Source organism: Panicum virgatum, chromosome 2N (genome assembly GCF_016808335.1).
Source record: "Panicum virgatum strain AP13 chromosome 2N, P.virgatum_v5, whole genome shotgun sequence".
NCBI lineage: Eukaryota > Viridiplantae > Streptophyta > Magnoliopsida > Poales > Poaceae > Panicum > Panicum virgatum.
This window is the reverse complement of record NC_053146.1, coordinates 8,172,918-8,189,077: the sequence shown is the minus strand read 5'-3', so window position 1 is coordinate 8,189,077 and position 16,160 is coordinate 8,172,918. Positions and strand designations below refer to the sequence as shown.

At 44.9% G+C, this 16,160-nt stretch overlaps 2 protein-coding genes and 1 pseudogene across 2 annotated transcripts; all 3 read left to right on the top strand.

Moving 5' to 3' along the window:
• Positions 1 to 3,173: 3,173 nt before the first annotated feature.
• Positions 3,174 to 3,996, top strand: LOC120659641 (thaumatin-like pathogenesis-related protein 3). Its single transcript, XM_039937847.1, has 2 exons — positions 3,174 to 3,813; positions 3,846 to 3,996. Exon 1 carries the CDS (start codon positions 3,238 to 3,240, stop codon positions 3,748 to 3,750), a length of 513 nt encoding a protein of 170 aa, XP_039793781.1. The 5' UTR covers positions 3,174 to 3,237; the 3' UTR covers positions 3,751 to 3,813; positions 3,846 to 3,996.
• Positions 3,997 to 5,898: 1,902 nt separating this feature from the next.
• LOC120662350 lies at positions 5,899 to 15,919 on the top strand (annotated as a pseudogene).
• On the top strand, positions 11,880 to 12,998 carry LOC120659640 (probable LRR receptor-like serine/threonine-protein kinase At3g47570). The gene is made up of 3 exons (XM_039937846.1): positions 11,880 to 11,961; positions 12,056 to 12,307; positions 12,404 to 12,998. The coding sequence occupies exons 2-3, from the start codon at positions 12,097 to 12,099 to the stop codon at positions 12,832 to 12,834; spliced, it is 642 nt and encodes a 213-aa protein (XP_039793780.1). The 5' UTR covers positions 11,880 to 11,961; positions 12,056 to 12,096; the 3' UTR covers positions 12,835 to 12,998.
• Positions 15,920 to 16,160: the final 241 nt, after the last annotated feature.

Sequence of the window (16,160 nt, the reverse complement as noted above, 5' to 3'; positions counted from 1 at the left end):
ATCTGACACAACTTCTAACAAGCCTAACACACGGCAATCAATGCAATAGATTTCTGTACCAAGTATACTACATACTCTAAACCCTAAACCCTGTCCCTTGTCCTGATATCTAGATTTCAGGTTGCATGTGCATTTAGACTTGTACATGGCTCATCGACAGAGTTAGCCACGAAACAACATCACTCTCTCCAATTGGCAATTTGGCCGGATCTCAGTGACTATCCTTCTCGGCCAACAATCAAGGACAGTTTTGTCATTCCACTGGTCGTAATACTTTTCAAACCTCTCTCATCGTCTCCGGGTGGACAGCCACCGGCCACCTATAGGTTTGTAACTTTGACAAAATTTTGAAACTACAATTTAGTATAGGTCTCAACTGCTTCACGTTAGTTGCCACCCCAACTTTAGGAACATGGGCGGATCCAGCAATTGGAGGTAGGGGGCTCATCTCCCTTCTCCTTCCTCCAGCTCCGCCTTTCTTACTACGGAAAAAAAAAACATTAACCGCGACACTTAAAAATGGCCTTGGGGGCAGGCAGCAATTACAAAGGCGATCACTTTTTATCAACCGAGGTTGTTAATGCTTTTACGGAGGCGGTCGCAATATAAGGCCCGCCTCCCAAAATACTGAGACCCAAAGAAGCTGAGATGACCCATTACTGGGGTTCCCTATATATATATAGAGTTAGGGTTTGCTCCCTCCACCCGACCCTCCCTTCCCTCTCCCTCCCTCCTGACAGCGTCTCTCTCCACTCACCCTCTCTCTCCCTCTCTACTCCCACCACCGCTGCCCCTCTCTCCCTTCTCCCTCTCCTTCTCAACCGCACGACAGCGTCCCTCTCCCTCTCCCTCTCCACCGCACGGTGGCACGCCAGCGGACCTCGTGCGGCGGCTGCGCAAGCACGGCAGTGCTGTGGGTAGGATCCGGCGACTGCGCGGGCTCGGCGGCGCCGCGGGGCCGAATGATCTGGCGGCGATGTGGGGCGGCGGGGCCGGATCCAGTGGTAGCGGCGGGATCCGACGGGGGCGGCGGATGGCTCGTGATGGACTCAGCGGGCCCGTGATCGGCTCGGCGGGCTTTTTCTTTTTTTCTTTTTTATTTGATTAACCGAGGTAGGCACCAAAACCGTCTCGAAAAATAAGTCATTTCCGTGATCTCTGCTCCAAGACGGTTGGATTGCCTGCCTCAATTAATAGTTTTTGACCGCCTCGAAAAATATTTATTGTAGTAGTGCCTCTTCATCTCTCTTTTTTTCTCTTCCTCTCCCTCCTTTCTCCCTCTAATTTCCATGAAGTTCTTGGGGGTAGGGAGGCTTCAACCCCCCGAACCCCCACGCTGACTCCGCTGCTATTTAGGGATGAGAGTAACCAAGGCAACGTTCAGACGACATAAATCAAATACCCTTTATAAAATATTCTCAAAGAGGGAACTAATGTCATCTTTCATGCACTAAACTCCAGAACTTTTGATAAAACAAAACATGAAGACCATCAGGATCTGTGGCTCCTTTAGCATAGCTTGACTCAGCCGCTCTGTTAATTTGGTGCTCCTAGTTCCATGCTACAGTTATGTGTGAGGAACAGCCTGCCGAACAGGATAACTATCTTTGATGCATACATGAGCGGTGACCAGCTGGTTCCATTAGGTCTGCATAGGGTGGACCGCTGACTCGTGGACTTGTCCTGGAGGCAGATAGAATATATGTGCAGATTTAATCTGTCATGATAAGGACGCACAAGGACACAATTTGGCGTACAGGCCACAAATTGAAGGATATTTTGATCAGCACGGTATGTATGTATGTATGTATGTATGTATGTACAAACATACACAATCATCATCAACCTGTTGTATGTACGTATATTAAATTTTATGTAACCTTTAGAAATTTTCGGAGAAAATTATCCATCAACCTTTACATGTTTTCAAGCAAGGCCTTCAGGACCAAGTTATATCCATTGAGCAAGCAATATCTTGTATGACTAATGTGTTGTGTCTTTCGTCAAAGTGGGTTAATTTTTCTGCACCTCTAGATGTGCATGAACTTCTAACAAACGTAACACGGCAATCAATGCAACAAATTTCTCTAATCAAGTCAAAGAAAATAGGCTCAGGTAACCACAATTGCTGGCAACCTTATCCTATGACTTGTAAACCTTGGCCAATCGCTACCAAGATGTACACTAGACTGGACATTATGGTTTCGTCTAGACATCATATAGATGATCTAGTCATCGAGACACACGCACGTGTGTAGCTAGGTGAACAGTGGTTGATGGGGGCGTTGTTAGCGTTATATATACATCCAAGATGCAAATCTGCGTGTGAAACTTAAGATGGTTTTGATTTAGAAACAAAAATAAGTTCAGATTTGGAAAAAAACTACTATTTAATTTTAGGTAGCTGCGCGTTCGTACTCGTACAGGTTGTGAAGTGGCTCATCGATAGAGTTAGGCCTTGTTTAGATGCGAAAAATTTTGGGTGTAAAGTACTGTATCACTTTTTGTTTGTATTTAGTAATTATTGTCCCGGAATGGGTTAGTTAGGCTCAAAAGATTCGTCTCACAAATTATAGTCAAACTGTGCAATTAGTTATTTTGTTTAGCTACATTTAATACTTCATGCATGCGTTCAAAAATTCGATGTGATGGGGAATCTTGTAAAGTTTTAGAATTTTGAGTGCATCCAAACAAGGCCTTAGCCACAACAAAATCCCCATCATATGCATGCATCCATTTTACACTTTGCAATCGGCAATTTTGCACATCACAGTCAGTCTATCCTTCTCGGACAACAATCAAGGGCAGTTTTGCAATTATACTTTTCTAAGAGCATCTTCAAAAGACTCTTTGTATCATCTTTGAAATAGATATTTTGGTTAAAAAACTATCCTCCAACAACTTCTTTAATGCATAACTAAATATAGACATTCTCTATTCCAGATTTCTCGCTAGCCAAAGATGGAGAGTGCTCACTAGACTATGCACAAAATATAGAAAACATGTTGGAACTGTACAAAGATATAGAAATGATTTTTACTCAAATGATTCCTAAATAAATGATTATTTAGAGAGTAGATTTTAGAAAAATCTTGGAAGATGCTCTAACCCTCGTCGTTCCCGGGCGGCCAGCCAACAACTATAAATACACGCCTGCTCCCTCCCAAACATCCCAAGCAGCTAGCTAGCCTATCTAGCATTGAGTACGGCACCACAAGAAAGAAGAAGCTAGCATCAATGGCCGCCTCGATCCCCCTGCTGCTGCTCCTGGCCGCCTCCCTGGCAGCCAGCGCCAGCGCCGCGACCTTCACCATCACCAACAAGTGCGGGTTCACGGTGTGGCCGGCGGCGACGCCGGTGGGCGGGGGCACGCAGCTGAACTCCGGCGCGACGTGGACCATCAACGTGCCCGCGGGCACCAGCTCCGGCCGCGTCTGGGGACGCACGGGCTGCTCCTTCAGCGGCAACCGCGGGAGCTGCCAGACGGGCGACTGCGGCGGCGCGCTCGCCTGCACGCTGTCCGGCCAGCCGCCGCTGACGCTGGCCGAGTTCACCATCGGCGGCAGCCAGGACTTCTACGACATCTCGGTCATCGACGGCTTCAACATCGGCATGGCCTTCTCGTGCAGCACCGGCGTCGGGCTGGTGTGCAGGGACTCGGGGTGCCCTGACGCGTACCACAACCCCAACGACATGAAGACCCATGCCTGTGGCGGCAACAGCAACTACCAGGTCACCTTCTGCCCGTGATGAGGCGGCTGTAATGCATGTATCGGAGAGTACTTGATTTGCTTGCAGGAAGAATAATATGTATATGCAAGTCCAAGCGTGCACGCATGTATATGTATGTATGTAGCTGGATCTCTGTACCTACTCCGTATACCATATGGTATACTATACAATAAGACTATGTTCTTGCCATATTGGAAATATGGCTACGATTGTAGGCTAGGGGTGGGTAGAAACTTAATTTTAAAAACGAGTACCACACCTGTCCCTACTTTTCGCAGCTAAGAATACTGTTTGGAGGGGTGGGTACTGGGAACATATCCATTCCCTGAAAATTTATTTGTAGGGGCGGATCATGCTATCACTCGCCTCTAGAAAGCAGGAAAGATGATGTAGCAAGGAAAGGGAAATTGTTAATTATTGCCACAAAGAGATTAAACAAAAAAGGTGAAGGTATATATTATATGGCTAGAAAGGAACCTAAATTAAAGAAACCAAAGACGATAGCCGGCCATGCATCATAAATTAAAGAAAGTCATCCACGTGCATTCATACTCATCTGATCGTGACTCGTGACCGAGTCAAATAAAAAAATCAGAGCACGAAAAAATTCCAGTCCTTGGCCATTAATGATTATCTCCGTCATGCACAGGACAGGATGCGGTGTTCTATCGACGCCTCTAAGTTTCCAGCTGCCTCTTGTTCTCTGTAACTGTAAATCGCCTCTACTAGTATATAAAGCATGTACACCTTGTTCTACTCGATTGGGTATGTAGAACTGAATGATTTTGATGGATGATAAAGTTCTCTGAAAATTTGAGGGATCTGCAATGTTCTGTACTAGTATTCCTTATATTATTCATCACCTTCGACGTGTTACTTTAGATGAATATATGAATAGCCCATCATAAGTCCACACGAAAATGACACCGACGCCATCCGCAATGGCACACACATAAGGCAAGACCGGGCGGAACTTGGGAGGACGAGGCCGGCACGAAGTCGGTGCTGCTCGGCCCCGATGGAAGAAGGCGAGCATTGGGGGCGTGGGGTGGAGCTCATGGAACCTGCGGCAGAATTTAGTAGCTTGAGCAGCAGAGAGGAAGAAAGAAATTACTAGAATTTTTTTGATAAGAAAATTACTAGAATTTAGCAGCAGAATTTAGAATGATGCATCTCATGCTAACGTGTAATTTTTTTGTTTGTCAGTCATCGGCATTGCTAAAAGTAAGTTTCTAAGTTTTTTGACCGTTCAAAGGCTATATCAAGGTATACTTTAGGGCGATACAAATGAGGAATATACCTTGGGCGATATAACCGAGGTGTAAGAGTGGCGGCGCACGTTTAGTGGGGAGGCGTGTGGAAAAGATAAGTTTGGAAGATTAGGGTTTGCTTTGAATATCAATCGTTAGATTTGCATCGAAAGGTGCAAAATTACATGATTTTATACATGGGAACATAAAGTCATGCTCTACCATTTTTGACTGGATTTGTTTCCAAATGTACACTAGACTAATCGCACATAGAAGAATCCCATAAACTTCACTAACAAGCGGGACCTTCGTCTTCTGACCCCACATTCGACGAATGTTGGTACAACCCATCCATGTGCATCCAAACCTACAGCCTCCCTAGTTGTCATGTGCCTATACACCTTGGGCTATAAACGTGCCCCGGGATTCCCTAGGTTGCGTGCTCATTTGTCATTTTCTTTTCTCACCACTGCACCTTCTATCACACCACATTCTCTTTGCAATGGCTTTCCGAGGTGCGGACAATGGCCAAGGGAAAGGGAAAGTCCTCACTAGGTAGGATGACAAGGGTGAAGGGCGCGGGATTAGTAGCGACATCAGCGGTGGGGAAGGGAACCAGCTGCCCTACAGACGTGGAGGTAGGGGAAGGCACCAGCAGCCCTATGGGTGCGGTGATGGTGGATGGCAAGGTGCCGGTAGGTATTATCAACAACCACTCAAGCGAAGAGAGAGTGGAGGCCTGGGATGTGGTGGTGTGGAGGTGCCCATCGATCCCATCGCACCATGTATTGAATTACCCGTAGTCCCAGCGGCAATCTCGACTCTCGCACGCTCATATGCCCCAAGATCTGCGTTGAGTTCAGATCCATTCCCTCCGAGCCCCACCATTAAAGCTGTGGTTACTCTGGCGAGAGGCATGGAGAGTCTAGGCATTGCGGACCTTGCTCCTCTTGCACCTTTAGCTAGATCTCTGACACAGGCTCCCGGGTACATGTTGTTTGAGCCACCACTTGTGTTGAGAAAGGGGATCGCCCACCCAGTGCGCCCGGCGTTTGGTATGTTAGGGAGAAGAGTCATCGTCCGCACAAACCACTTCCTAGTTGAAGTGGGGAACAACGACATCTGCCATTACTATGTGAGTTCCCCACTCCTCTCCATCTACTCATGCATATGTAGTATCCCATAGATCTGAGTAAGGGTTACTTTCATGTTTAGGCATGCTTGTTGTCTAAGTGAAGCAATATTTATGGAGGTTAACATCCTTCGCTAGTATTTAATTGAGTTTCCTCACTATTTTTATCCTTTTCGTTTCAATGGTTTAGCCACTAATTAGTAGTTTTCATCACCATATGCATTTCTTATGGCATTCAATTCTCATGTGGATTGTCACCATTGTGGGCTTGTTCTGTTGGATGTAGTGGCCAACGGGGCTCCAGTTGAATTGGTTAGGTGGCTCTCCTCTGTTCCTGGGAGTGAATTTTAGGATTAAAACCAATATCCTCATCTATCCCAAACTAAAGCATAGGTCTATGGGAGCGAATTTTAGGATTAAAAACAATATCCTCATCTATCCCAAACTAAAGCATAGGTCTAAGGTCTGGTCCAAATCATTGGTTGTCTCACACAGGCTAAAATGCCTCTATGTAAGGTGGGGTAGGGTTCGAGGGTTTTCTCGACTTGCGTGACTATGCAAAATGCTCGGAGGCTGTCTTAGCCCCTGCAGGTCGAGTTCTTTTTTGTTGGATGTAGTAGTGAAGCAGTATTTTTTTTCTTTTCACAGAGGAAATATTGGCAGTCAAATGTCATCTTATTTTTTAGGTCCATAAGTGGTAATTCTTCAATTTCCATTCCGAGCAAAGTCTACATGTAATGTACTTGCTTCCATGTTTGTGTAAAGGATGGGTTGGCAATGACACCTCAGGTTCCGTGCGTCAAGCACAGCTTTGTTGCATTCACCATTTCCAGATATGACATGGCATCGATGGTCACTTCAATACTGCTTTTCTAGTGATCAAAGGTTTTAAGGCAAGGTCTTGGGTCCTCTTGCAAATTAGTGGCTGCACGGTGGATATGCTCTTTAGAATTTTTGTTTGGTTGTTGCTCGGCAGGGTTCTGGTTCTTTCTTTGGTAGCGATTCCCCTTTTGAGCTTTTATTTTGCACCTCGTGCTATAGTGCATTATCTGTAATTTTCTAGCTGTCATTTCGAGAAATCAGTAGTTCAATCTCATGCTGTCAGAGATGAACTTGTAGATTCCTGAGGATGCACCATTATCTTCTTTGGCCAATTGGTTATGGCTAGAATTGGGAGGAGGGTTACTGGGCTAGGATTTTCTGGTCATGGCCGTTTTAGAGGGAGGTTGGGGGTCTCCTGTGCGGTAAGGCATATCCGCATATGTGGGTGATGTTGATGCCGGTGAAGCCTTGGGGCTAGGATGAATTTGAATTTTGAACAGCTCTTTCTTTTTTAAAAAAAAGAGATAGATGAAAAATTATAGGTAGCAATTTTGACTTTGTTTGCGAGATAATTTGAATGTGTTCCAGAACTGCATATCTAATCAGTAGCACTGCACTTGTGCGTTTGGAGTGTAGCTGATAGATTTAGTTTTGTTTGTTTACCAAAATTTCTTTGATTTATGTTGCTTATGTATTATTCATGAAACATTTTATCATTATCTTTTAGTGTTTGATTGGAAGGCTGTTGTTTTGCTCCTTGCACATTTCACCTGTAGGGTTTCAAATATCAGTCCTGAACTGAAGTCTAGAAGAACCAACAGGGTGCTGCTTTCGGAGCTTGTCAAGCTGCACGGTGCAACATCTCTCGCCCACAAGATGCCTGCCTATGATGGAAGTAGGAGCCTGTACACTGCAGACGAGGTACCATTCAAATCAATGGATTTTGTTGTTAAGTTGGGACGCCAAGAAATGTAAGCACCACACCTGTGTTCTATGTGTCTTTTTCACAATCTGCCAAGAAATGAATTTGAGACTTCTATGTGTCTTTTGCACAATCTGCCAAGAAATGAATTTGAGACTTTCTACACCAAAAATATTCTTTAAAACAAGGGTATTCGTGCGTGGGTGGCAGCTTAAGATTAGCCTCATGAAATCTTATATTCCATGAGGAGGTTCTACCACGTGGAAACACTCTTTAATGAAAGTTTTGTTTTAGCTGGTCCTGACCAAGAAACCACCGGCTTTGCTTGGTGGGCTGGGAATGCCAGACTTATCAATTTGTCCGGTAACCTACTTGGAGCTCATGTAGCCCATGCCGGATTAATTGTATTATGGGCCAGAGCAATGAACCTATTTGAAGTGGCCCATTTCGTACCAGAAAAGCGCATGTATGAACAAGGGTTGATTTTACTTCCGCAGCTGCTAACTAGTGCATGCACGCACTTCGTCTCCTGTTATCTTAATTGATGAAATTCAGTGAGTATAAGGTGGTGATTTGATATGCGGCACGGGCAAATCTGCACCACCTGCAGCAGTTCCTCAAGGGGCTGCAAAGGGACTCGCCACATGACACAATCCAAGCACTTGATGTTGTCATGTGGGAGTCTCCTTCTCTCAAGTATGATATCAGTGATATTTCTTCACCATTTCTTTGCTAAATATCTTGTTTTGTTGGACCAGATGAGACCATGTGGTTACTCATTTGCTTATGTGTTGCAGTTATGTCAGTATTTTTAGATCTTTTTTCTCCAAGCGTTTCGGTACTGAGGACATTGGTGATGGGATGGATCGGAGTGCTGGAGAGGCTATTACCAGAGCTTGCGCCCCACTCAATTGGGCCTCTCATTAAACATTGGTACTGATCTTTTCCAAAAAAAAAAAAATCAGTTTGTTGAAAACTACACCAGTTGATATTGAAAGGCTGAGCTAAGCAACTCCCTATATAGTTTCAACTTGGGAATTGTGTGTGTAAGCCACACACAAGTTGTTGTCTTATTGGTGCTCCATCCTTGGTTCCACAATTATGTGTATGCTATTGGAATTTATGTGTCAAGTTCAGGCGGCATACAAACATAGTTGTGGCACACGATCAAAACAACAGCTCGTGTGTGGCGTACATTTGCATTAGTTCAAAAATCGAGCCCCCCCCCCCCCCTACAACACTTGAGTAGGTTACACATGGGTCTTCATTTTTATGTTCATAGGAATGTTCTTGTGCATAGACATTCGCTCAACATCATTTTATAAATCTGTGCCTGTGATACAATTTGTTTCGGAGTTTCTGCAGATGACAAACCCTTAATTTGCAGCCTTTCTCGGACAGGGATCTTTTGAACGTATTATTTGTCAACAAAGGTTGTTACATATAGTTTACAATCACTAGCTGATATATTTCTTTTTTTTTCAGATTAAGAAAGCCCTGCACGGAGTTCGTGTGGAGACTACACACCAGCAGCGAAAAGGAGCATCTACATGATAGCTAGGATTACTTATGTCCCACTGGCACAGTTGAGGTACCCTATTTGTCATATCTCTTCTCTTGATGCCTATTCGGTACAGTATTTTCTTCCAATACAAACTTGTTGCCATTTCTTATCTTCAGCTTCTCTTGGAACGATGGCCCTCAGCTGAATAATATTCAGTACTGCAGTCTGGCAATAATTCTAAGCCGATATATTTAACGATGGAGGCAACAATAGCATAATTTGTGCTGCGCAACCTCTCCAGGGGCAGGTTGCGCCCAGCATCGGTAACCTCTCCTTCCTCTCCGTCCTCAACCTCACCAACGCCAGCCTCACGGGGCCGATCCCGCCGGCCCTCGGCCGCCTGCGCCGCCTCCAGTACCTCGTTCTCAACCAGAACAGCCTGTCAGGTTCCATTCCGGGCGCCATCGGCAACCTCACGAGCCTTCAGATCCTTGATCTGTATCACAACAAGCTAACCGGTGAAATCCCTCTGGAGCTGCAAAACTTGCGCAACCTCATGTACATCCGCCTTGACACAAACCAATTGAGCGGGCCGATACCTGCTAGCATGTTCAACAACACGCCATTGCTGAGCTCGCTCAACCTGGGGAACAACAGCCTCTCGGGTCCCATACCGGCGAGTGTCGGCTCTTTGTCTGGGCTCAAAATCCTGGCCCTGCAAGACAACCAGCTGTCTGGTCCTGTGCCGCCGGCCATCTTCAACAACTCCGTGCTTCGGGTGATGGCCCTAGTAAAGAACAACAATCTCACGGGGCCAATCCCTGGCAATGAAAGCTTCAATCTACCCATGTTGCAAGTATTGACCCTTTCCCGAAATGACTTCGGGGGAAGAATCCCGTCTGGTCTCGCGGCATGCCGATTCCTCCGGATACTTTCATTGTCCTATAACGTCTTTGATGATGTCATCCCAGCATGGTTGCCAACACTGTCCCAACTTACTTATGTTTCTTTGGGTGGGAATAACCTTGCTGGGTCAATCCCCACTGGGCTGCACAATCTTACTCAACTTAGTCAACTCGATCTCGTCGAATCGAATTTAGTTGGAGAGATCCCAACAGATCTAGGACAGCTAAAGCAGCTCTCATGGCTAAATCTTGCAGCGAACCGACTAACCGGTTCCATTCCCGCTTCACTTGGCAACTTGACCATGGTCGCTCAGTTGGATTTGGCTCACAACCAATTGGATGGCACCGTGCCTTCAACATTCGGTCAACTCGGAGTTCTTGGGTTTCTCAATGTTGAAGGAAACAACCTTGGAGGAGAGCTTGATTTCTTAGACGCTCTTTCTAGCTGTAGGGCTCTTCGAAATCTGTACATATCAATGAACTCTTTCACAGGTAGTATCCCCGACAACGTTGGGAATTTTTCAAACAATTTGCAAGCTTTCTACGCGCATGAGAATCAAATCTCCGGTAGCTTGCCACCTGTGATGGCAAATTTAAGTGGCCTCATTGCAATTTCTCTCTACAGCAACCAACTAAGCCAAACTATTCCCCCACAAATCATGCTGATGGCGAATCTCCAGATCCTCAACCTCTATAATAATCTAATGGTAGGGCCGATCCCGATTGAAGTTGGCATGATGACAAGTCTGGTTGAATTGCATTTGGGAGCTAACAAATTCATCGGACAGGTACCTGACGCAGTTGGCAATCTCAGCAATCTACAAAGCTTGACCTTATACCAAAACAACCTATCTTCTTTCATACCCAATAGCTTGTGGCACCTTGAAAACCTTATCGAGCTTAACTTGTCACATAACTCCCTGAGTGGCATGCTACCGCCCAACATCGGGAGCGTGCGAGCATTAGTCCAGATGGATCTATCAACAAATCATCTGTCAGGGCCCATTCCTTTGTCTCTAGGTCAACTCCAAGCAGTAACCTTCATTAACCTTTCTCATAACATGTTTCAGGATTCCATACCAGACTCACTTGGCAAGTTAACTAGCATAGTTACATTAGATTTGTCTAACAATTCGCTTTCTGGAACTATTCCAAATTCCTTGGCCAGTCTCATGTACCTTACGAACTTGAACCTTTCTTTCAATAATCTCGAAGGTCAGATACCGACGGGCGGAATTTTCTCAAACATTCCTCCTTACTCTTTAGTGGGAAATGAACCTCTTTGTGGTCTACCGCGCCTAGGGTTCCCACCATGCGCGAGAAGCTCTCACTCAGCAAAACTCCATAGTTTGAAATATATTCTTCCTAGTATCGCGGCGTTGGTTATTGCCATCATTATCTTGTCACTAATCTTCAGAGAAAAATTTAAGGCAGCAAAGACGGGATCCATTCAGCCCCCAAGAGCTGATATTATTGACCACATGTTTGTATCGTACCATGAGATCATTCGAGCTACTAGAAATTTCAGCGATGACAATCTCATTGGTGTTGGGAGCTTTGGGAAGGTTTTCAAGGCCCAATTGAGTGATGGCTTAATTGTTGCAATTAAAGTCCTTAACATGGAATCTGAGCAAGCGTCCAAGAGCTTCGACATCGAGTGCCAAGCATTGCGCATGGCTCGACACCGCAACTTGGTACGGATATTGAGCACCTGCTCCAATCTGGACTTCAAAGCCCTGGTGCTTGAGTACATGCATAAGGGGAGCCTGGAGTCTCTTCTACATTCAGAAGGCAGGCTGCATTTGGGGTTTATCAAGAGGTTAGACATAATGTTGGATGTGGCAATGGCATTGGAATACCTACATTACCATCACTCTGATGTTATTCTACACTGCGACTTGAAACCAAGTAATGTCCTACTTGACGAGGAGTACACCGCGCATCTCGCGGATTTTGGCATTGCAAAGCTGTTGCTAGGGGATGGTACCTCCTTTGTCATATCAGCTAGCATGCCTGGGACAATCGGCTACATGGCTCCAGGTACATTATTGTAGCAATGCATACTTTCATATGTACGATTGGTGTACAACATCTGACTAATACAAATCATCACTTTTCTTTTTCTCTTGTACTCAGAGTATGGGTCTATAGGAAAAGCATCTCGAAAGAGTGATGTCTTCAGTTACGGAATCATGCTACTCGAGGCCTTCACAGGGAAGAGGCCTACGGACCCGGCATTCAGCGGAGAGCTGAGCCTAAGGCAGTGGGTTAACGATGCGTTCCCGTCTCGGCTTGTTGACGTTATCGACCCTGTCATGCTGCAAGAGGGGAAAGAGGACGGCTTCGGTGATGTTGGCACATGTTCCACTGCTGGCGCCCCTAACACATTGGGCAGCTGCCTGGCGTCAGCAGTGGAGGTGGGCTTGTTGTGCTCCGACGAGTCACCTGACAGAAGGATCCCAATGAACGAAGTGGTGAACAGGCTGAAGAAGATTAGGAAGGGTTACATCTCCCAGCCCGATCGAGGAGTAAGCGCATTGGAGATCGAAGGACATCAAGGTGGATGAAAGAATACCCTATCGACTTTGCTCTGTTTTTTACTACCAATTCGGTGACATTACAAGAGCTGTTTTACCACCAACTGTCATTGCAAGCATATAAACTACAAGGCTTTTGCTTTGTCAAACTAGCATTAAGTTACTGTATATAGATGCATGTATTCCTACATCAATCACCCACGAGGGCTTTTGCTTTGTCAAACTAGCAGCAATATGTTGATTTATATGCATTAAGGCCCCTGACGCGGGGAGAGGAATCGAGAGCAAGAACACACCATCCACGGACCCTTAGCGAACGATTTCACTTCACACAAGAGACTTAGGACCCGGCTCCCTCTCTCAACCGTTGTAACCCCTACTACAAACTGTTGACGACTAAAATTGGCAGACTGTGCAGACCGGTCAGACCGGTATGCACAAACCGGTCTGACCGGTCAAGGTGACTTTGCCAAAATGCAAATTAGACTTCACCATTGCGTAGCTCTCGTTGACTAAGTTGAGTAAGATTGTGCAGCCCAGTGGGGATTGACCCAGCAAGGTTATTCCCACCCAAAGAAACATAAGTAAGTTGGGACAGTGTTGGCAACCATGCTGGGATGACATCATCAAAGACGTTATAGGACAATGAAAGTATCCGGAGGAATCGGCATGCCGCGAGACCAGACGGGATTCTTCCCCCGAAGTCATTTCGGGAAAGGGTCAATACTTGCAACATGGGTAGATTGAAGCTTTCATTGCCAGGGATTGGCCCCGTGAGATTGTTGTTCTTTACTAGGGCCATCACCCGAAGCACGGAGTTGTTGAAGATGGCCGGCGGCACAGGACCAGACAGCTGGTTGTCTTGCAGGGCCAGGATTTTGAGCCCAGACAAAGAGCCGACACTCGCCGGTATGGGACCCGAGAGGCTGTTGTTCCCCAGGTTGAGCGAGCTCAGCAATGGCGTGTTGTTGAACATGCTAGCAGGTATCGGCCCGCTCAATTGGTTTGTGTCAAGGCGGATGTACATGAGGTTGCGCAAGTTTTGCAGCTCCAGAGGGATTTCACCGGTTAGCTTGTTGTGATACAGATCAAGGATCTGAAGGCTCGTGAGGTTGCCGATGGCGCCCGGAATGGAACCTGACAGGCTGTTCTGGTTGAGAACGAGGTACTGGAGGCGGCGCAGGCGGCCGAGGGCCGGCGGGATCGGCCCCGTGAGGCTGGCGTTGGTGAGGTTGAGGACGGAGAGGAAGGAGAGGTTACCGATGCACCATGCTAAGTATATTTATAATATGTTTGCAGGTGTGCCAAATTATTGAAGGGCAGAAGTATACTAGGAAGCTCGGTGATATACAGGTAGCCAGCATATTGAAGTCAACCTGTAAACATCCCCAGGAGATATACATGTAGAATAGCATCATTCAGGTATGTGTCCATCCCACTTGGCTTTGTCATGGCTTTTACTCATAAAACAAAAAACTGAACCGGTTCACTGGTTAGACCGGGAAAAACCATAAACCGGTGACAACCGGTTCTATTTAATGAAGAGATCGGTCGTGCAATCGAACCGGTGCGAATAGGTGGAACCAGCCGGTTTCCCATTGAAGTGGTGAACCAGTGAATCGGTTTTCTAGTGAACCGGTGATTAATTCGATGTTTTGACACTATTTTTGAACATTGGACAATATACTATTGCGGTATTACCTTGTCATCTAATATATTATGCCATATGCGCTATGTTTGGGTAAATTTTATTACATATATGAGAGAAACTTGCATATTTTCTGTATACAAATCATGAGAAATTTATATTATATTAATAATATAATGAACTACTAGTTTGACCTGTGAGTCACTGGTTCGACCGGTAAACTAGCGAACCAATAGCCTGACCAATTTGATTTCTGGTCTGGGGTTTCATTCTTTGCTTTTATTACAGGTCAAATTTCTAGAATTCCTTTTGAAACATATGAAGTTAAAAACTCTCCAATCTGTTTCATAAATTTCAAAAAGCAATACAGTTTCCTCACATATGTATCCAAAAATAGTAAACTGAAGCAGGTGTAAGTCATGGAGTACATGTTTAGCTGTAAGCAAGTGTACCACACATTCAAATGTGTATAGTGTAGTTTTTATTTCTTAAACTAACTCCTTTTCATTTTCTTGATCTAATGTCTTTTCTGATGTTTTGGAACAGCAAATTATGTGTTATGACCTATAAAATTTTTGTTTACCTTGTTTAGATGGTTGGCCACAACTATGCAGCTGATAGACTGGCACAGGTGTTTGGCATCACTGTCGTCAATCAGATGGCCAAGTGCAAGTGTGTGTGTTGCCTCCACTTATGGTATCTGTTACACAACATTTTGAGTTTGATTGTTGTCTTTTCATTTTCTTAATTAGTTCCATGAATGACTTTTATTTAATCTTGTTTCAGCTTAAATACCATGAATCTGGTATGGAGAAAATTGTTGCACCAAGTGATGGGCAGTGGAACATGATTAACAAGGCGATTCTAGATGTTGGCGAATTAGATTTCCTGACCTGATGTTTTTCTTGCAAGCTCTGGTTCCTAGAGTTGCATATTGTCATATTTGGAATAGTCTTCCTACTGAAGTTCACTTTATGTTTGCAGAAAAATGCTCAATGGTGGAACCGTTCACAGTTGGACTTGTTTGAACTTTTCGCGGATGCCACCTCATGTGGTAGACAGAATATGCGATGACTTGGCTCGTATGTGCAATTCCATTGGCATGGTAAATTCGTGCATGTGCTTCTGAACACAAGTAGTTGACTAACCCACAAAACACCAACCACAAAAATTAAATTTGGGGTCAATGATGTTTCAGGTTTTCAATCCAAGGCAAGTGACAGAAGTTCAGTCAGCTTGTCGCAACCACATAGAAGCTGCTCTAAGGAATATTCACATGAGGGCTCCTAATCTCCAACTGCTTATGGTGATTTTTTCCAGATGTTTCTGGTCATTATGGTATGTGCATCCTTCAATTCCAAAATTTGTGAAAAAGAATCTAAGTGCATGTTGGTATGGAAAATTATGATGATATGGAAAATTATGTTTAAATGTGGAATTCTATGAAAAAAGTGGAGCAGTAACAAATTGTGTTGTTTTTTGTGTGTAGTACACATGTCAAGTTATTTTTGTCTTCTATGTGTTTAGCACACATAGGGCAAGTAATTTGCATTTTCTGTGTAACAAGTGTCTGCCTAACATTTTACAACATTTTGCACGCAAATCCATTTTTCCATTAGCACTTCAGCTTGGCTTCGTGGTTAGTTAATTTATATTGTTGTGTGATTTTGTATAGTGGTGGAGCGCTCGGTAGGGCAAGGTATGGCAG

What these genes read in the sequence shown, in the direction of transcription:
- LOC120659641 (XM_039937847.1), top strand. Translation starts at nt 3,238, where the DNA reads ATGGCCGCCTCGATCCCCCTGCTGCTGCTCCTGGCCGCCTCCCTGGCA.
- LOC120659640 (XM_039937846.1), top strand. Translation starts at nt 12,097, where the DNA reads ATGTTGGATGTGGCAATGGCATTGGAATACCTACATTACCATCACTCT. An exon ending in AATCGGCTACATGGCTCCAG is followed by an intron (nt 12,308 to 12,403) that starts GTACATTATTGT and finishes TCTTGTACTCAG; the next exon opens with AGTATGGGTCTATAGGAAAA.